Source organism: Lepidochelys olivacea (assembly GCF_965140295.1).
Source record: "Lepidochelys olivacea isolate rLepOli2 genome assembly, chromosome: 4".
Taxonomy (NCBI): domain Eukaryota; kingdom Metazoa; phylum Chordata; order Testudines; family Cheloniidae; genus Lepidochelys; species Lepidochelys olivacea.
The window spans coordinates 91,786,098-91,808,704 of NC_140414.1; the positions used below are offsets into that span (position 1 = coordinate 91,786,098).

Below are 22,607 nucleotides of genomic sequence, written 5' to 3' on the forward strand. Positions count from 1 at the left end.
AGTGGACAGAATCACTGTTCAATTCAGTAAAAGACAATACTACTTTTGTTTAATAAATTAAAGTTTGAAATACAAAACAGTTTGATTAAGCTGATTTTTTTATGCATCCAATACGTTTAGGGTAGTTTTATTTATTAAAAAAACAATTTAAAAATGTTTTGTGCATTTTTAATTGAATTCCAATTTCCATCCAAAGGCAGCTTGACACATATCACAAGTTAAAAAAAAATCTAATAAAAACAAGAAATGGCTCTTTTGCTATTTTCTTACAATCAAAAAATACAAATCTGAATAAATGTATATTAAGCTATATAATTGCTTAAATAAATGTATACAGATATAGTGTATCCTACAAGTTAGCAAAAAAAGAGTATCAAATGGATAATCAAGGCTATATTTAGTTACAAAACATGTTTTAATGGTTACCAATGAGAAAGTACCTCTCTTTAGAAAAATAACTAAAAAGTACAGATGTAATACAAGATTAAAATTAATTATTTAAATCAAGGTTTCCTGTTTGCTGATTTAGATTTTAAATCACCAGTTTAAATCACACCTCCCTGAACTCACCCAAGAAATTGTCCAATAAAAAACAAAAAAAGAAAAGTAAACATTCTTGATGCTTGTACGGAAAATTAAAAGCAGAAACAAACCTTTAAAAATACCTTTCAGAGTGTCTTTGTAATGAAACACCAAATAATTTTTTGTAATTAACAAGAAAGTAGCAAAAAATGTATTGCTCAGTTCTTTACCATTTAGCAGAAGCATTTTTATAATTATTTTCTTTTGCATTAATAAGATTTAACAATTGTTTAACATTAAAAAATTGTTCTTACTTGTCACACACGGAACAGTGATGGCAGCGGTCTGGTTTTACAAGTTGGCATCTGTCACAGTATCTGATTGCTGAGAAGAAAAAATATCCATGTTGCATTAGATCTAACATAAGGTTATGCACATTTTAACATCTTTAGACCCACTCAAAAATAAATATTTATAGTCAAATCCTGAATTCCCTGAAACTTCCAATAAAATGATTCAATTTGAATTTAGTGGGAGTTGCACATGTTCAGCACCTAACATAACGGCTATTTAAGAGCTACTTGTGAAGTGCATTTTGAATTTTTAATACACATGAGAAATATTCCAACAAATTGCATTCTGGATTATTTATTAAAGCTTTTCACTGAAGCTACTTTTCAAATAAAGAAAAGTCAGCATTGCAAAACCTAAAAATACAATAAAAGGCTATGTAACATGATTAGTAATTAATAAATAAATTCACATTAATTCTAAGAAGCCATTTTAGGATTTTATCCTAATAATAGATTTTATTTTGTATATTGCCTTTAGGGTTTGCTTACTTGGCAGACATGCGTAATCTGAAACTAATTACACTGATGATATAATGCAAGGCCTTTGACTGTTTAGTTTTCAGATTTGGCGTTTGCTCTTGCTAATATTTCTTCATCACTGTAGCTGACGTGCATAGGTACACAATAGTAGGTGCCATAGACAATCTGATATTAATATTTACCTTTTCAGGAATGAAAAACAGAAGTCAAATTATGTAACCTTCAAATATATATTTCACCTTCCTGTAGTGTTTGTTAATACTGCAAGCTATCAAATAACTACAGGTAAACCAGTGCTGCTTTTGAAACCAGTCTTGACACTAGTTAGGATTTGAATAGTATTAGTGTGTTTTCAATCAGTCTTCAGTTACAAATCGTGGGTATGTATAAAGCTTAATAGAAAAATCAGATTAACTTTGACTAATATTTGAGTATTAACATTCTTTATGTTTTTAGTGACTTGTAAATTCTATTACCATAATTACTCATTACTACATAGAATCTGCATTTGCAGAATCTTAAATAATGTACTTCTACTAAATAATAATAATAGGGCATCATTCTTAGGTCAGTTTTTTCTTTTAAGCTTTGAAAGACAATTCATTTTTTTAAAACATTGTCTAAAAATCTCACTTCCTACGGACAATGAATGTATCAAGACACTTGTCTCACTGACCACAGAAACAAACAGAATTTACCTCCAGACATTGTCCTTGTATAGATAGGAAGGTCCTTGGCTGCTCGCCTAAAAATTTCTTGCTGGGCTTCACCTCTAGGCTCCCTTTCCAGCAGTTCTTTGTCTGCATATGACAGATGGAACTGGAAAAATAATGTAATTTTTAATTAGTAATGCCTAGAAAATTACATCTTTGTGGACTTTTACTCCAATTAAAAAGAAAGATATTCATTAAATAATGATGAAGTAGCCGTATGTGCAAAATACTGTAGCGAACAACCAATTATTCCCAAGAGAGAGAAATTCAAGTTTTGGTATTTTTTCATTTCTCTTCTTAGTCAAAAGCAATTTAAAACATTTTCTGATTCCAGTGTGTATCCACCTAATATTGATTGCTCTCCTTAAGATAAAATAGGAACGCCAAATGTTTAAAATTAAGCAAGATTAACTGATATATCCTTAGACCATTTGGTTACCATTCTCTTGACAAGTTTCAAAGAAGACTACCTCAAAGTGTATTAATGAACTGTTAATGCATGTCAGGAGGGTCCACACAGTTCATCCGCAGCAGGCTAGTGCAGAGTAGATTTAAATTCACATCCCAACGTGACATGAATGAAATGTTCCTGTAGACAAGCCCAAAGTCCACCCCTGTGATACTGAATAAACCCAACTGGCTATTGAACAGAAGTTAGTTACTTTAGTCTTTCAATGTCATAAGAGGGGGCAAAGAAAAGAAAATATAATACATAATAGGTAGGAAAGTAGGAAGGGGAATTGTGTTAAGGAATCATACTTAGCAAAGTCAACAAATTAGTGCACACTATGCAATGTCAATTTTCTCCCTCAACACACCTGGACAGACTACTCAAGCAGCACAGGAAGAACATACTAGGGAGTTATGGCGACTTTAACCTTATAAAGGAACAGAAGCAGTATGTTATAGTAGAACCTCAGAGTTACTAACACCAGAGTTATGAACTGATCAGTCAACTACACACCTCATTTGGAACTGGAAGTATGCAATCAGGCAGCAGCAGAGACCAAAAAAAAAAAGCGGGGGGGCGGGGGGGGGAAGATACAGTACAGTACTGTGTTAAATGTAAACTACTAAAAAATAAAAGGAAAGTATTTTAAAAAAAAAGATTTGACAAGCTAAGGAAACTGCTTCTGGGCTTGTTTCATTCAAATTAAGATGGTTAAAAGCAGCATTTTTCTTCTCCATAATACAGCTTGAAACTTTACTAAGTCAATGTTTAGTTGTAAACTTTTGAAAGCACAACCATAATGTTTTGTTCAACGTTACGAACATTTCAGAGCTACGAACAACCTCCATTCCCAAGGTATTTATAACTCTGAGGTTCTACTGTACATCATTTTATGCTTACCTAGAACCCAGAGTATTTTGTAGCACTAAATTACTTGTAATTAATTAAAGGGATGATGTCCAGTAGACCTGTCCTTTAGCATCCGTTTCTACACTGCTGAACAAGGATGTTGTTGCATAATGCTGCTGGCAATGAAGTTCAAAAGCACTACTGAAACAGTAGACATTGCCTTCTAATAACTAGATTTGCTACATTTAATCTGATAGTCCATTTTAAACTCTAACGGTATGAAATAGCGGCAAAGAGTCCTGTGGCACCTTATAGACTAACAGACGTATTGGAGCATAAGCTTTATGCTCCAATACGTCTGTTAGTCTATAAGGTGCTAACAGACGTATTGGAGCATAAGCTTTATGCTCCAGTACGTCTGTTAGTCTATAAGGTGCCACAGGACTCTGTCACTTTTACAGATCCAGACTAACACGGCTATCCCGCTGATAGTATGAAATAGTTGCTTTCCAACCCAGGTATATTTAATGATTTATCATATGACTAGCACTCAGTAGCAGCCTTTTCTCAACATCTTCTATTGAAATTGGTCTATAAGAATTTGAGTAGATCCCTCGTCTAATTATTCCTATATAGTCTTCACGCACAAACCGACACTCCAAAAGAGTATAATTATAAAAAATGTGGCATGTAAAAACAGGTTAAACTTTAAAAATTTTTTAATATTCCCCCCCAAAAAGATACAGCAAATGTTGCTAAGTTAAGTCAATAGAAGTCACTGATGACTGTATTGTGGCAGAATGCAGAATTGAACTGTTTATTTAGAGCAACAGTGATCTTTCATGATAAATTATTTGTAAATGTGTTCATGGTTCCCACGTTAAAAAAAAAAGGGGGGGGGCATTTGAAAAAGCCCAAACATTAACCATGAAAATCACAAGTTAATCACAAGTTGATACATAAGCAATTCAGCATCAAACTTACTATCCAATTCTTGTGCATAAACCAGTGAAAAGCAAATTGTTTCTACTTTTTGAAAAAGGCTCATGATGAGTGCTTGCCACTTGAAGTTTTCCCTCCTACACATGTGAACATTTTCTTTTTCTCCTTAATCATAAAAATTTTCATAGTAATAGCTCTTTGCTATAAAATGACAGTGGGTTTGTGGAGAGTAGGATGGTTAAAATATGATTTACAAAAGGACTCTTAATTGACCTGCAACTATGGAGGTCACATGACGAGCACATCCATAACATATATACCTACGAGTATTGGATGGTGCTCTAATTATCTTGAGTATTTTATCTGAGTGGTGGTGAGGGGAATATGGGAACCAAAAGTTGTGGGTCTGGGGTAGGAGCAGCACTAGAGCAGTGGACTTCTGGAGCTCAGGACGGAGGAGGAGTAACATAGGTCTCTACGTCCATTCCAGCCCTGAAGACAATTTTGGCTAGTTAAGCATCGCCAGCTTATTTAGACTTGTGGGGTGAGGGCCAATGGAGGAGGGTGAGTCTGTGTGGAGAACACAGAGGAGGGTGGAGTGTTGTGCAAGGCCCATGAGGGAATAAAGGAGTGTGCAAGGGGGCAGGGAAGCAGAAGGTAGCAGCTGGTTTGGTTGGCTAATAGATATAGTTTACTTTCATACACCAAATATCATGAAGGGGATTCCATTCAAAAAATGACAATTACATTGTTATTCACCTTTTTAAAAACTACCTGAAAGGGTGTTCCAAAGAGGTAGCTGCTAGGCTGTTCTCAGTGGTGGCAGATGACAGAACAAGGAGCAATGGTCTCAAGTTGCAGTGGGGGAGGTTTAGGTTGGATATTAGGAAAAACTTTTTCACTAAGAGGGTGGTAAAGCACTGGAATGTGTTACCTAGGGAGGTGGTGGAATCTCCTTCCTTAGGAGGTTTTTAAAGTCAGGCTTGACCAAGCCCTGGCTGGGATGATTTAGTTGGGGACTGGTCCTGCTTTGAGCAAGGATGACCTCCTGAGGTCCCTTCCAACCCTGATACTCTATGATTCTATGAAAAAACCCCATGCCTTTACAAATAATCCTTTGCTCAATGCAGGCCAAAGTATATGTGCCAATTCGGGAGTTTAAAAGTGAACCCTGTGGTGGAAGCAGTGGAGATTAAGAACATTTTCTGAAGCTCTGCATGATTTTTTCAAGCTGTTAAGTTTTGATTAACTTGTATATGGAAACTACGTGCACAGTCATGAAATTTTCTGGATGAAAAAATGATCCTTCTCTTTTACGTTATCCAGAAAATTTTAACCGGTTTGCTTTCTGAGATCAAACAGATGAGGAAGAGGGGAACAAAATAAAAACTCTTAATGCAACCTCAACTATGGAGGCATGGTAGTGAGTCCATAGTATGGTAACCGGATAAATTACATAGGAAAATGTATTTCTTTCTTATGTAATGATTAGTTTGAAAAGCAACAGATAACTTTTCTTCAAAATTAGGGCCAAATCCTGCCTGTTTTACTCACACAAGTAGTCCCACTGACTGTAGTGCATAAGAGAAGCATAATTTTGTCTTCTAGTTTTTCTAATTTCAGGTGTGAAAGTTCCATATGCTTCAGAGAATGGTACCTAGAGAGTAAACCTGATTCAAGAGGCAACATGTACTATTCCTGGAGCTGTATTAGGATGAATTCAGCTTTCTGCTCCATCTTCCTCATATTCTTCCAGACAAGCGGATCCCTCTTATCCAATCCCTCTGTAGTACTATAACTAGACATTAGAATTTAGATTTAACTGATTAGCTGAGTCAACTGTAGCTGGACTTACAGTATGAACGTCTTAGACCTTACCTGAGCACAGACTAATTGGGATTCTCAGCGTCTGTAGGCTGCTGTTCTACAAGATGACCCACAAGTGAGCCTCTCTCTGGCTGAGCCAGTAGGGGCGTCCACTTTAGAAATCCCTCTTACCCCTTCGTGCAATGACAGCATGAGGACTTGATTGTTTATGCTCAGAAAACAGTACTTTTTGAATGGTAGGCAAAAGTGATTTTTCAGAATATAACTGACACTAGGACAATAGGACATCTGAACTAATTTAAAACACTCCATCTCAAATACATTTGCAAAAAATTATATATTTATGTGCACTACCCCCCAAAGAATGAACACCTCCCTAACTAAAACATTTGTATTTTATTGTCCTCTGTTAGCACACAAATGTTTGCTACATTTAATTTCTTTCCCATAATATATCAAACCACCAACATGATGGTAACAATCACTTATCACTACCAGTCAGGGTCACATTAGAACTGGTGACCTTCAGGTATATAAGGTATAAAGTGTACATTATCCAGCCCCCCAAATGTCATTTGACCACTTAAAATCACCTGAAAACTGCATGCATCAGAAATGAACATAAATGTAATTTGTCCCAAATCTCAACTTACTTCTTTTGAAGGATTCACTGGTAATGTAAAGATTGTTTTCCAGTAAGACCAGACAAACAGCATGAAAAATAGGTGATAGGCAATCAGGCACACAACTAAAAATAAAGAGGGATGTAATTAATATATTATACAGAAGAGAACAGCAACAGTATATTAATTATATTATATATGCAAACTATCAGCATCACTAAGGCTGTAAGAAAATCATGTGCCACAATTTTGTTGCAGAAACTGCAACTTTTAACACACACAGCAACTTTTTAGAGTTGCTGCAAATGTTAGTGGCATTGTGACCCATGCACCATGTTGCAATGCTACTCAAATTTGGCCAGCAGGTAGGCTAAATCCCAGAGAGTGGCACCGCAACTTGGCACACAGGGTTGCAATGCCAATCATTCAGATTTGGCCCAGCCACCCCTCCATCATGCTTTTTTGACCACCAAGTGGGACACATGGCATTTCTTCTGTCCTGCTGCCCTACTTTGGAAGGTAGGCTGCATGTCTTGAACCACAACTTAAACTATGACTGCAACTTTTGAAAAAAAAAAAAAATCACTATTTTTTTTTACAGCCTTAAGCATACAGGTGTACAGGTACCCTAACGAATGCAAGTGTATCCATTTAATACAGTGTAATGATATTGGTAAACAAGATGTTGCACTGAAACCTTAGATGAAACACAAATTTACTGTTGTAAAAAATAATATTAAAACATTAAACTGAATTAAGGTAGTAAAACCCTAATTAGCAAAAGGAAAAAACACAAAGTACTCCCAGTATTTTCCTGGATGCTCTGGGTAAATTTAACTGACCCTTCCCTCCCTTTTAATATTATGAGCTATATGTGAAATCGTTAGCTGCGCAAGAAAGGGAATATGACAACCTAAACTTTATGCTGCATAGGCGATGAGAATCTTTCAAATACCGTACATGGATACATTTGGATGTGAACGTTAGCCTTAATGTGTACTAGTTTTTTGTTCATGGTAGTTTTGCTGTTACACAGTCCAAATACAGGTTTTTAAATGGTCAAAACAGTTTATTCTTTAGATCCATTGTGATGTATTCTTATAGCTCTTAATAGTACAATCAAGATTTACTGGGCTGTGGTATTTTGTCACATTCTCTATTCTTACAATGAGAACTATGTCAGTAAATCTGTCTTAAGCGGATGGTGAAATTTTATGAACACCACTCATTGTATGTCCAATAATTGCTCAATATTCTTGATCTCTCTCATATTAACATATAGCAAAATTCACTACAATGAAGGACAAGGCCAAACTCGAGTGCCCACTCCAAGTAGCCTGACCAGATATCAAGAAGATGTGCAGGGAAGAAGAATCCATCTCATTCCTCCAGGCTGCAGCATGCTGCACAGCTGCCACACGCGACACTTACACATCCCCTATATGGTGAATTGGAGAGAGGATCTGCACAGAATACTCTGCCCCTGCAGTGCAAGTGGGTTCTACACCACACAAGATGTCTGCACACATGTAAGCCCCCCTCCCCCTTTGTGAGAGTGACAATAACTGTCACCTACGCTCCCAAATTTATTGGGCAAGGTGATTTTGGCTTCTGTTGAAGGATCTCTCACCCCCACATCCACGTGTCCCCTGCCTGGCAATTATTTCTGCCCCTTCCAACCCAAGTCATCAGTTCTGCCCCTCCACAAGCCTCATTTCTGCTCCCTCCAAGCGGGGTGGGGGCAGGGGTGGGGAGGCTGCAGCAGAATCCCCTCTCTTCCAGCAGGCTTGGGTGGGGGGCAGCTCCAGCAGCTCTTCACCCCCTCTGGCCCCTCCCAGGCCAGATGCTACTGGGCCCTTTAGCTCCCTCCTCCCCTCCTGTGAAAACAGCTTCAGGTTGCGAGGGAGAGGGGGACACAGAACCCTGTATCAGCTCTGATTGGTTGTTCTGCCCCAGGAGGTAGTCAAGTGGGGCAAACAGCCAATCAGAGGGCTCAAATTCACTTGTGGTCTGGAGCGCCTCTCATCATTGTGAGACTGGTGCCTGCCCCCGTCAAAATCATGCCACTTGTGAAAAAGTTGAGGGAGTTGGCAACACTTGTCAAATAGTACACCAGATTACTCAGTGCTAATGACTTTTCCATAATGTACACATGCAAGAGGGCAGAGTAAAAGTTCTAGCAGCAAGTTCAGCTCTGAATTTCCCCACTTTCATGAGTTCAAAATATCAAAAGTAACAGAGGAGTAATGTAGCTGGCACTGAATTTTTGTTAATTTAAAGTTAAAGACAAGCAGAAATGCTTTAAAAATTTATTCTTGGCTCACATGCCAGTCATAAATTAACTTATTTGTAAAAACAAAAACCTGAATCAAACCATACTGTAAGGTACTTTGCTAAACAGGACAAATTGGTCTCTGAATGGCTTAGGCAAACAGTAAGTCTGTTCTTCAGATCAGTCAGAATATCACAGGTCAATAGCAGGCAAATATCACTTTATTACATCAACACTGGTCACTTTATTTGATAGATTTAATCATTTGACAGAACAATTTGTATTTACTCTATAATACATATTACCTCAAGAACAATATCAGCTATTTTGAAAATAAGCAGTATGATGGTACAAAACATGAGTGAGAGAAAGCAAATATTGATTATATGACTTTCTCTGCACCATATCCTTTTGCTAATTTGTGAGTGTTATTCCCTGTACATTTTACCTCTAATACAATACTGGGAAAGATATCTCAATTTCATCTCCATTTTTAAGTAGGAGGAAGGAACCACTATCTACAGAAAGTTTTATTCCATTGACATACCAGATTCAATGCCTTGAGGTATCCAGTGTTTCTCCCTTACTTGCAGTTTAGTGTGTCTGCAGAATTCCTAAACTCTTCAGGCTTCCCTGGCTTTCCAGTTTCTGGGAATTAGGTCTGGGATCAGAAAGGTCCCTGGAAATCTATGAAGTCTGACTGGGGAGCTAGGGTGGCCAGAGAAAGCCTAAAGAGTTTAGCAACTCTGCAGACATACTAAACTGCAAGTAAGGGAGAAAGACTGGATTGCTTAGGAGTTCTCTGGGGACTACAGGAGTTGAAACTGAGCTTCCTATGTTGGTCTCCGATAAGGTGATGCTGACAACTGCCACCTCTCCACTACTGACGGATATGGACAAGGTAGCAGACAATACGCTAGTCCTGTGAAGACTGACAAAGTAATTTGGTAATGGCATTTCATGGACAGATGCCATGGATTCCACAGTACTGCATCATTTTCTTTAGCCCCACAAATTTCTTCTCCCTTCATTTGCTGGAATCAAAGGTGTATCATGCCCATGACGGAAGATTCTATCACATACCTCCCTAAGTGAGTGAGGAGAGAGTTCTGCCACCTTCTCCTTGCATTTATAGGTGAAAGAGAACTCTTACTTATACACAGGACAAGAGGGTGTAAAGATTCCGTACCACCAGCCTTCCCAGACAGGGGGTGGCAGTGCTGCTGAAAAGCCTGCTACTGTGCAGGAAACTTTATACACCACCACATTTAACCTGCAGATGAGCGTGCTGAAGAGTTTACCCCAGAGAACTACATCAACATCCATGTCCAGCTGCCTTTGAGCAGATTCCAATGAGTCCGCATTGTTCTGGTGAAGGCAGTCTTGTGTCCAGAGTCATGGCAGTGAAGGGCAGCTGCACTTCCCTCCCTCACCAATGTGGCATGGGGATACCTGTGGGCTCATTTCCTGGAGTCTTCTCAATAGCCACAGATGCTTTCAAAAGACATTCCCAGCCTTTCCTCCAAACTTTTTTTCCCCGGAGAGGAATGAGGAATAACAAAATTGGCTCAGGTGGTAAAGAAGTAAGAACAGATTCTCCTGGAATGAAACAGCTAGTGCTAATGAAGACAAGAGCAGAAAATTGAGGGGAGTGTATAAGAAATGAAAAATCTGCCGGGGCCAGTCTCTTTTAGTACGTAAAAGTATCAGATATGGCTAAAAGCATCATTAACAAGAATTTTAAAGATATGATTAATACTCTTTTTTTTCCCTAGTACCATATAAGAAAATAGTTTCCGAATTACCTCAAATTTGAACAAAAATGGTTCTTTGGCCACAGACTATTTATGCAAAATTTGAAGAGGAAATTACCATTTTGAGGATTTTACAGGAGGGAGCAAGGCTAAAAGAGGGCTTATATTATAAATCTAGAGTTAGCCTTTGTGAAGAAGCTACCACCTCTCCATACAAAAGATTCTTAAAAGCCTGGCACTGCTCAACACAAACATGTAAATTCTCTTGTCAAAATGAAAAACTCTTTTGCTCTTTCAAAAGCAAGTGCTATCTTTTTAGAAAATGTCACATAATCCGTTATACAAACTCGTTAATGGAAACAACATGAATAGAATACTCACAATTCATTCATACTTTTTTCAAGCAATCACTGATAATCAAAGAAAAAGCAACCTGACCATCTTCGTTGCTTTGTGTCAGGAGAAAAAGGGGGATGGCCAGGATTAAGTCAAGCCTTAGCTAATGTGAACAGAGCGGATAATGGTAGAAGCATTAGGCAAGCACTGTTGATCAAAAAAACACAAATCCTAGTTCACGAGGCTACATAATCCCTCCACAGTGACGTGACATGACAGAGAGTGATGGGTTATGACAATTAAACAGGGCTTAACTGCAGCATATAATAAAGAACTATATGGTACTGCAGACCACTGACAGAGAAATTCACAATTAAAGTAATTAACAAGGGCTATTCAAATTGCTGTCCTTCATGGCACTGACACAGCACAAAATATTGCAGTGCACTTCATACCCAGTAGAAATTATTGTACTGAAAATGGGAAACATTCATTACACTATAGAACACGCTTGGAAAAAGGGGAAAATCATATTGCAGGGATGATTTTGAAAAACCGCATACCCATTAATTGACAACACAATATGCAATTCAGCATATTGTTTATTTTCCATTATGATTTACAACAATACGATGACAGCACCACACACATTCGTGGTACTAAATGACTATAAATCAGAGGACTTTCCTGGTGCAATATAAATATCAAATAAACTGTAATTATAATTATATTCAAAAATACGTTAAAAGAACATTAAGGTTGCAAAGCGAAGCACTCAGAAGTTAGGAGCCGCCAGAATTAAGTTTGCCTGCATACCCTTCTACGTATGCAGTATGATATGCTCTTTAATTATGTGATCACATGCTGTTTTTTCTCCAAAGGACCCCTGCCTCACTCAGTACCCAGAACAAATAGAGTTTACTCAATGAGTAGCTATTCAATGTTTTGTATTATCCTCGTTTTACAATGGGGGGGGGCTACTACCTCATTTTATAGAGTATGATCTGAGACACAGAGGGATTAAGTCAAAAGTTTCCATTAATTTTGGCAGCCCAATTTGAGATGACAAGGACCTATTTTTTTTCCAGAGTACTTAGCCTTATATAGCACTTTTTATGTTCAAAGCACAGCTCCCATTGTCTGCATTTGCAACTGTGAGTGCTCAGTTCTTCTGCCAATCAGACCCCAAAGCATCAAGTTGGGCACCCAGAAAATGAGGCAAATACACCAAGTGACTACCTGTGGAAAGTTTGGTTTAAGTGACTTGCCCAGCATCTCTGTTGCAGAGGCTGGGACAGAATCCCATTTTCCAGGGCAGCATTCAACTGTATAACCATGAGACTACTTTCTCTTCCTGTAATCTCGACTCATTCTCCACACACCTTCCAACTTCTGCAACAAATGAACCAGGGGTCCTACACAGAACAGCCTCTTTTACTACACAACCCTGTTTCATCCCCTGATAGGTCCATCCTGTGAACTGAATGAGGCAGAAGTTCTATGAAAAAAAAAGAGTCTTATTTACATGATCTCATACTATCATAAGGCATACACACAAGGGGGCCAAATTAAGATTTCACAGGCAAACATAGTTCTGCAGTTCCGTGCTTGACTTTGCAACCTTAACTTTCCTTAATGTAGTGGTTTTGTGTCTCATTTCTTATGTAATTAAAAAGGCAAAGTGAAAACAAATTCCATCACTTGGCATCATATTGATACTGACATAGGTCATCAGTTGGAATGTTTAGACCAGGGATGGGCAAATCTTTTGGCCTGAGGGCCACATCTGGGTATGGAAATTGTATGGTGGGCCATGAATGCTCACAAAATTGGGGCTGGGGTACAGGAGGGGGTGAGGGCTCGGGATGAGGGGTTTTGGGTGCAGGCGGGTGCTCCAGACTGGGACTGAGGGTTTCAGAGGGTGGGAGGGGGATCAGGGCTGGGGCAGGGGTTTGGGGTACAGGAGGGGGTCAGGGGTGTAGGCTCCGAGCAGTGCTTACCTCAAGCAGCTCCCGGAAGCAGCAGCATGTCCCTCTTCTGGCTCCTATGCAGAGGCGCAGCCAGGTGGCTCTGCATGCTGTCCTGTCCACAGGCACCGCCCCTGCAGCTCCCATTGGCCACAGTTCCTGACCAATGGGAGCTGCAGGGGTGGCGCCTGCGAGAGGGGCAGTGCGCGGAGCCCCTGGGCTGCCCCTAAACCTAGGAGCCGGAGGGGGGGCATGCCACTGCTTCTGGGAGCCACAGCACACGCATGCGGAGCAGCCCCAAACCCCGCTGCCTGGTTGGAGCATGGGAGTGGGGCAAGCCCCAGACCCTGCTCCCCAGTGGGAGCTTGAGGGCCGGATTAAATCAGCTGGTGGGCCGGATGTGGCCTGCGGTCTGTAGTTTGCCCAACCCTTCTTTAGGCTCTCAGAACTTGTGTCAAAGGAGAAACTGATAGCAGTAGTAGGTTGCCATTCTCCATATGGACCAGCACTAGAAAGGATGAGGCATACACATAGACAGCAAAGGAACAGAAAGACTCAGGAATCTTGGGTTCCATCCCAGGTACTGCAGTGTAACATGTTCCAGCCCTCTGTAGAGAAAGAAGTGGTTCAGGACTATTTAGAAAAGCTGGACGAGCACAAGTCCATGGGGCCGGATGTGCTGCATCCGAGAGTGCTAAAGGAGTTGGTGGATGTGATTGCAGAGCCATTGGCCATTATCTTTGAAAACTCATGGCGATCGGGAGAAGTCCCAGACAACTGGAAAAAGGCTAATGTAGTGGCCATCTTTAAAAAAGGGAAGAAGGAGGATCCTGGGAACTATAGGCCAGTCAGTCTCACCTCAGTCTCCGGAAAAATCATGGAGCAGGTACTCAAGGAATCAATTTTAAAGACTTAGAGGAGAGGAAAGCGATCAGGAACAGTCAGCATGGATTCACCAAGGGAAAGTCATGCCTGACTAATCTAATTGCCTTCTATGACGAGATAACTGGCTCCGTGGATGAGGGGAAAGCAGTGGACGTGTTGTTACTTGACTTTAGCAAAGCTTTTGACACGGTCTCCCACAGTATTCTTGCCAGCAAGTTAAAGAAGTATGGGCTGGATGAATGGACTATAAGGTGGATAGAAAGTTGGCTAGATTGTCGGGCTCAAAGAGTAGTGATCAATGGCTCCATGTCTAGTTGGCAGCCGGTATCAAGTGGAGTGCCCCAAGGGTCGGTCCTGGGGCCGGTTTTGTTCAATATTTTCATAAATGATATGGAGGATGGTGTGGATTGCACCCTCAGCAAGTTTGCAGATGACACTAAACTGGGAGGAGAGGTAGATATGCAGGAGGGTAGGGATATGATACAGAGGGACCTAGACTAATTAGAGGATTGGGCCAAAAGAAATCTGATGAGGTTCAACAAGGACAGGTGCAGAGTCCTGCACTTAGGACAGAAGAATCCCATGCACCGCTACAGACTAGGGACCGAATGGCTCGGCAGCAGTTCTGCAGAAAAGGACCTAGGGGTTACAGTGGACGAGAAACTAGACATGAGTCAACAGTGTGCCCTTGTTGCTAAGAAGGCCAATGGCATTTTGGGATGTACAGATAGGGGCATTGCCAGCAGATCGAGGGACGTGATCTTTCCCCTCTATTCGACATTGGTGAGGCCTCATCTGGATTAGTGTGTCCAGTTTTGGGCCCCACACTACAAAAAGGATGTGGAAAAATTGGAAAACGTCCAGCGGAGGGCAACAAAAATGATTAGGGGACTGGAACACATGACTTATGAGGAGAGGCTGAGGGAACTGGGATTGTTTAGTCTGCAGAAGAGAAGAATGAGGGGGGATTTGATAGCTGCTTTCAACTACCTGAAAGGGGGTTCCAAAGAGGATGGATCTAGACTGTTCTCAGTGGTAGCTGATGACAGAACAAGGAGTAATGGTCTCAAGTTGCAGTGGGGGAGGTTTAGGTTGGATATTAGGAAAAACTTTTTCACTAGGAAGGTGGTGAAACACTGGAATGCGTTACCTAGGGAGGTTGTGGAATCTCCTTCCTTAGAAGTTTTTAAGGTCAGGCTTGACAAAGCCCTGGCTGGGATGATTTAGTTGGGGATTGGCCCTGCTTTGAGCAGGGGGTTGGACTAGATGACCTCCTGAGGTCCCTTCCAACCCTGATATTCTATGATTCAAGGGTTCTCAACCTTTTTTTTTCTGAGGCCCCCCCAACATGCTATAAAAACCTCCATGGCCCACTTGTGCCCAAGAACTGGTTTTCTGCATATAAAAAGCCAGGGCTGTCATTAAGGGGTAGCAAGCAGGGCAATTGCCTGGGGCCCCATGCCACAGGGACCCCCATGAAGCTACATTGCTCAGGTTGCAGCTGCAGCCCCAGGGGTTCCGGTCCCATGCGGTGGGGCTTCGGCTTTCTGCCCTGGGCCCAGCGAGTCTAACGCTGGCCCTGCTTGGCGGTCCCGGACCCATGGTTGAGAACCACTGTTCTAGTGCTCACAGACTCTTCTGCATATTCCCTGTAAGCCTGGCCCCTTCTGCCTTTATCCCCTCTCCCAGTCTCATCTTTTCCTCCCCAGCACCTCATCCAAGTCTCCCCTCCCAAGGGGTTTCTCCTCATCTCAGTTCCAGTCTCCTCGCCCATTCGATCCTAAGTCTCCTTCTCTGCTCTCAACTTCCAAGTCCCTGAGATTTTTCAAAGGTTTATAACTTAGCCAAATTTGCAGTTTTTCTAGGCACATCCCTGACACAAAAGCAATCCACCTGCCAAATTCTGAGCCTTGCTCCGGAGGCACTAGAGTTTCTCAATGAAATAGTAGTAAGATTTTTTAAAACCAAAAATATGGGCAAACCGATGTATTTTTCTCGAATCTCATTCTCAGAAATGGCTGAACTATTTTTGCTGAAACTCTGCATAAACATTCAGCCTGAGGAAGACAGTCAGCACAAGAAATTTCATCCTGAGTGGTTAAAGCTTGCCCAAGTTATAAGCAACTGAAAACTGGGAAATGCAGGCAGGACTACCAGTGCCGCCTATTATAAAAATGGGAATTTTGAGTGCCATCTAGTGCACTACAAGGGAATTACTGCAGAACTACCATCTGGTCTCTGCATGCAAAGACAGGAAAATCCACTGGCATTATTGTTTCAAAATTCTCAGATCAGGCGTGGGAAACTACAGATATGTTTTAAGTTTACACATGTCAAATAGATCATTAATGGAAATCATGAACTGCACAAAATTTGATTATTTTGAATTTCTTAACTTGACAAAACTCACTGCTGCACTGAGAACCACATATGTGGCAACACAAAAACTACTGGAGTTACACAAACACAAGAAAAAGCTGAACCATTTCTTTTAAATGGGTGGAGAGGTGGGGGGGAAGGGAGAGACTTGCATCCCTGAACTACCCCGTACATTTTCCTAGATGCTACTTCAATAAACTTGAAAGTAATATAGCCTAGAGGGAGCAATTCTAGTGATGACTGAGAAGGCATTTTCATTCCAATCCTCTATTTTCAAGGGTTTATAATTCTGAAAAAGTCCTTCTAGCTGAAATTATTCATGCTTCTTAGTCTTTTTCTGAAAAGTCTGAAAAAAGTATGTTCAGCTGTTTGTTTTGTGTGTATGGGGGGGAGGGGGATCCTCTGCAAATTTCTAGATCTAATCCAGACTAGGCAAGTACTAAGCAAACAACATTGCCATTACAGCTGGTTGACATTTTTCAAACAAATTTTCCTGTCAGACATGTGGTTTCACTGAAATCAACATTTTCCTGTTTTCAATTTTCCACTTGGAAGAATTGTTTGGAATGGATGTTCAGAAACCTTTTTTTAATTTCACAAATGTTAATTTGAAATGACAAAATTTGTTTCAACAATCTGACTTTAGTTTTTGATAAAAATGTTGTAATTTCCAATCTGAAGCTTTTTGGAATTTTGATTTGTAAACATTGCCATTATTTTGAGTTTGTTCTGCTTCAGAATGGAATGCAATTTCAAAATGTCAACATTTCCCATTAGAGGGAAAATGTAGGTTTCCTCTCTTTACTGTGCAATGGCTATTTGGAGCTCAATGTGAAGGAAGTTTGATAATCAAAGTCCTGACTGAACAGATGTTCACATAATAGAAACCACATCACACCTGATCTCTCTGCTGGCTGTCCCTACAGACACATCAAATATTAAATAGGTGTAGAGAATTAATTAACCTCATCCAACAGAAGTAGATTTTTTTCTAGTCAAGTGAGTAGTGGAAAAGCTTTCACTACTACTGCCTGTCCCCAGAGGTAACTTTTATTTCCACTAAAATTCACATATTTTAAAGTACTTTTTTTCAAAGGGGCCTCATTAAAACAGAACAGTACAGATAAGGAAGGAAAACAGAACTCTTCTATTCTACAGACCTAGTACTTAGAAGAAGTCTAAGCAAAATTAAAAATAACTTTTTAAACACTACAAACTTGAGAAAACTAAAAATCACTGAAATCTCCTTATTTTTTAAAACCTTACTTCTTACAGATAAATCCGTGGTCGTAAAAACAATAGATTACCTGTTTGTAAGTGAGATTCATAGATCCAGTTAATGTGATATACAGGATTTTGCAATAAATTTGAGGTACAGGTCTGATTATTTTTAAATGATCAGAAGGCCTGCTTATTTTTCTTTTGTGTTGCTCAGCTTCATTAAATGACAGTATTGTTTAAGATATATATAGATATATCTTACCTTTTTCTCCAATATTTGCCATGGATACTGCAAAAAAAAAGAAAAGAAAAAAGGAATAAAATAAAAAACATGATTTGCCATCATTTGGAAACAGATAAAGTCCTAAATCAAATATTTCAAACATTAGTTTCCCAACATTCCTTTGATAATAAACAAACATCAAAACTTCAAGTTTAGACACCCTGTATTTTTACACTGAATCATGCTTTTATTAAAAATATGTTCATGGTGTTGATTTTTTGTGATGATTAAATAAATTATCAATGCCACACCAGAGCTAAGCAGTGGTGCTGGAACAATGTTTATAGTGGGGGCGCTGAGAGCCGCTGAACCAAACTAAACTCTGTACATAATGGAAACCACTTGAAGCCAGGGGGTGCAGCAGCCCCCCCAGCACTCCTAGTTCCAGCATCTATGGAGCTGAGATTAGAACTCGGATGTTTTTGGCAGACACTCCGTTTCACTAGACCATACTGCCTCTCCCATTAGGCAGAATTTCACATAAAACTGCCAACATTCCAGCACCAAGGCCTTAATCAGTAATCCATAAAATTATGGAGACAACCTTCCGAGAGAACAAACAAGTGACCTAACAAGAAGCAAATTGTTTTTATTCGGAGCGTTATACAACAATACAGAAACTCATTACCGTCACTTGAAAAGGATGGTTCTTTTAAAAGCAGTCACTAGCTTCTTGATAGGAGCACTTGTGGCACCTTAGAGACAAATTTATTAGCGCTAATAAATTTGTTAGTCTCTAAGGTGCCACAAGTACTCCTGTTCTTTTTGCGGATACAGACTAACACGCTGCTACTCTGAAACCTAGCTTCTTGATGTGCAGCTGGAGTGTAATACAGAGCAGATACTACAAAAAAGAATAAAGCCATTCCAGCAACTCCTCTAAAGGTGAAATGTAAAGCAAGACACATTTATGCCATTTACTGCTCGCTTATGATATATTAAAATGGGCTCTACTTGCTCATTTATTTTTTATTCCCTCCTCCCCATTCCAGCTTGCCTTGTTTGTTTTATCGTTGGGAATACCAAGTACTGACTTCCCTTTTTTTGATGAGGACTTTTGCAAGATTTTGGAGGACCAGAAGGATGACACTGCTAAAGACTGCAATCAGAAATGAAACTACCACCCAGGTTAGCTTACAAGGAAAACTTCATGCACAAAGGCCATCTTTACAATCGACTTCTGTTCTTCAAATTTCCTTGCTGTTACTACCACTACTGGAAACACTGTGAACTCAGCACAGATGGTCACCAGCATTTTAATCACTGCACAGAACTGACCAGTTAGGAGCAGGTTTACATGATAAGGCGGTTAAGATATTGGTGCCCTGTCTACACGCCAATGTTACTACCACGAGTGGAGCTCCCTTCCTTTCTAAGGGCTATCTGCTTCAATGGAATCACCTACTGTAGTACCAGATTGACTTACCAACTCAAAGGAAAAGGCATAAACAGAGTCCTGCTCAACCTGATACAGAGCAGCAGCAAATTCCATGGCCTTCCACTCAATGCTCCTCCCCTTGGTTCATGCAAGACACAGAAGATACCTAGCCAAAGTATTCCTGTCAATCAGAGTTATTGTTTCACACCACAGAGGGAGAGGCAGTTACTCTGGTAGTTGATACAATAAGGATTCTGAAGAGGAGCACCAGCATCTTGAATTGGACTCTCAATTTAACTGGCAGCCAATGTTAAGTGCAGTGTAGCAGTATGATGTGCTCTCACTGGTGGGCATAATTCGCATGTGGAATGCTACGAGCAGCAGCAGTTGCTCCTTTTGTTGACCTTCAGGATCAGCCTCCTGTGAAAACTATTGCAATATAGTCTCACCTTAAGGTGATAAAAGCACGGATCACCATGGCTAATCACATCCTCAGTAGAAAGGGTACATTCTCATCAAGTGAAGATGAAAACATTACTGACTACTTGGAAACCCACAGAAGAGTTTAAAAGGACAATAAAATAATGCGGCAACTGAAGAATATATGCAACTTATCAGATATCCACAGACAATCCATCCATTTCTCAGAATGCTGCTCTCTTCCTGTTGGATCATATTAAAGAAGTTCTGTATTAAAATCACAAATGAGTTTGATTCCCCAGAGTTTAAATTCCAGGGTATTACTAATTAAGAGGTCTCTTGGTTTTTGGTACTGTTTCTCTCCCTCTATGTGTGAAACTTGCAAGCTGCTAATTGTGTTAGTACGTTCTAAGACAGAGTCTGTTCTCAAAGCAATTCACAGAGAGAGAGACTCAAAGCAATACTCTAACAACAGAAACAGCACCCAGAGACTCCCCGCCCTTTTGTTGTATTAACAATTGTGATTAAAATAGAGATAGAGGATGTATGTGGATGGATGCTTGGTGTGGATAATAACTTTGAACGATCAGGGAGGTGCCAGCCTAAGAATCCAGTGTCCATCGGCTGAAGAAGGCGTCAAGTGGAAATAACCAGAGGACCCCCCCCCCCCCGGAGGGCAGACTGGAATCCACCCAACAGCCTCAAGAATGGGAGAACCAGAGAACAAGATAACATCTTGGAGCCGTCAGGAATGTGCTATCTGCTGATTGATTCAGCAACAGCATGATGAAGCAATTCCCATAGACTGGCATAGGAAGAAATTCCTATAAAAATAGACTCTAAAAAGTGAGAACTTTGGGGTCTGATTCTGCAAACCAACTTCCAGGAGCATCAGATGAGCATCTGACAAGGCCCTGCTCCCTCCTCATGTCCAGGCCACCTGGCCAGTGGCTTGGCATGAGCAACTCTAAGGCTGGTAACTATGATAACAACCTTGCAGAACCTGTGTGTGTGTGTGTGTGTGTGTGTGTGTGTATGAATGAATGAATGAATGAATGTGAGAATAAATTTGAGATTGAATGGAATGTTATAACTATAACTAACTGCTTACTATGATTCTTTCTGTATTCACAATAAATGTGGTATTTTGCCTTTTTCCCTTTAATAAGATCCTGCTGGTTTTTATTTTATTGGTACAACATTTTGGTGGAGAATTGCGAAAGGGGGAATATTGGTAAAAAACCTCAGTTATTGTAAATATTGGTGTGCACACCGCCAGCTCTAGTGAGCTTGGCATTTCTATTAGGTTAACCAGACCTGCTGGCCTCCGAGAAGGTAGCAGGGGACCTGCTGGCCTCTGAGAAGGTAGCAGGAAAAACAGATTAAACCAGACCTGCTGGCCTCCGAGGAGGTAGCAGGGGACCTGCTGGCCTCCGAGAAGGTAGCAGGGAAGAACAGGTTAACCGGACCTGCTGGCCTCCGAGAAGGTAGCAGGGAGAAATAGGTTAACTGGACCTGCTGGCCTCTGGGAGGGTAGCAGGGGACCTGCTGGCCTCCGGGAAGGTAGCAGGGGAAAAACGCATAGATTAAGCTATGGTTTCAGAATCTAGGCTGTGTCACTTGCTAAGTAATACCGGCAGTGACAAAGAGATTGAAATATCCATGTTAAGATGTTTAAAAGAAAACAGGGTAAGCCAGTACCAGAGGGAGGAATGGAGTCAGAAGGAACTCCAACCTCACCTTTTGTTAAAGAAATTACACCTTTTAAACAAATCCTTCAAAAATGTGGGCACAGTCCTTGGACTAAACAAGCCCTAGCTGATGTCTGCACTATTTCGGACCTAGAGGGTAGATTGGCTCAGTATATCCTCATATACAAACCTTCTAGTGCTGCCAAAAGAAATGCAGCAGCAATTTGGTTGTTGTGGGAGGCATGTAAGGATTCTTCCCTCCGCTTGTCTTCATGTAAAGAGGAAAAGGCACAAACGGAAAAGGGAGCAGACAATTGGAAGGTGCTGGCTACAAATACCCAAAGCCAGCTGAAAATAGTGATAAGAGGCACTCCAGGAATACAAAAAGAGTGAAAAAGTTAACTCTGCAGAGGCTGGAGGGACGCAGGTAAAGGGGGAGAAGGCCCTATGTACGGCACCCCCAGGCATAATTACAAAGAGAAAAGAGAGTAAAAAAAAAAAAGTTAACTCTGCAGAGGCTGGAGGGAATTAAGCAGTTAAACTTTGTATTTCACCCAAACAACTTTTAACCGAAAATGTTAAAAAGGAAAAGTGTTAGAGAAAGAGCATTCTTGGTTTCTTTGCAGCCATTCTGAAAGAAAAATGGGCCCTTTTCCAAAGGAATGTCTGTAAATTAGCCAGGCAAAAATAAACTATCTGATTAAAATCACTTGACTGGACAATTTAGTCAAATTTGATAAAAGAACATAAGAGGGTTCTATTGGAACTTAACTGCCTCAAATGTATAAAGGGAATGTAAGATGTAAAAAACAGAGCAGTGTGGAAGGGATGTTAAGGAAAAGAAAATGTGTATGTATCTGTCTGAGTGTGTGTAAATATGTAAAGTTCTAAGGACCAGTTAGTTTTGTTTTTGTTAATGCCACTAAAAATCCATTTGACTCTTTAATTCAAAGTTGCAAAACTGACAGACCTTTTTGCTAGACACAGGTAATTAGTGTTGTTTGGCTTTGGGATTTGGCATTTAACCCTTAAAAGGTAACTCAATGCTTTACAAAATTTAAAATGTTTTTAAGTTGTGGCTGCAGCAGGGCAGTAAAATCAGGAGAATATAAAAAAAAATTTTTGGATTCTTTTTGTTTGTTTTTTGTTTGTTTGTTTTTGTAACAAAATAGCAGATGAGAGTTGTAGTAAAAAAAAAAAAATTAAAAAAAGACAGTGCCTCTCTGAAGCAACAGCAGGGGTGAGGTGCACAAAACAAAAA

The 22,607-nt window shown here is 40.2% G+C and overlaps 1 protein-coding gene across 2 annotated transcripts in view; it reads right to left on the minus strand.

Annotated features, from left to right (window-relative positions):
• The window catches only part of ZDHHC2 (zDHHC palmitoyltransferase 2), a 77,084-nt gene that overhangs the window by 29,012 nt on the left and 25,465 nt on the right, over nt 1–22,607 (minus strand). For both annotated transcript variants that reach the window (XM_084625404.1, XM_084625403.1), the window contains exons 2-5: nt 17,837–17,863; nt 6,791–6,885; nt 2,054–2,174; nt 837–906 (exon numbers count right to left, since the gene is read on the minus strand). In XM_084625404.1, the coding sequence (XP_084481530.1) occupies nt 837–906; nt 2,054–2,174; nt 6,791–6,885; nt 17,837–17,863 (313 nt within the window). The remainder of the gene's footprint in view (nt 1–836; nt 907–2,053; nt 2,175–6,790; nt 6,886–17,836; nt 17,864–22,607) is intronic.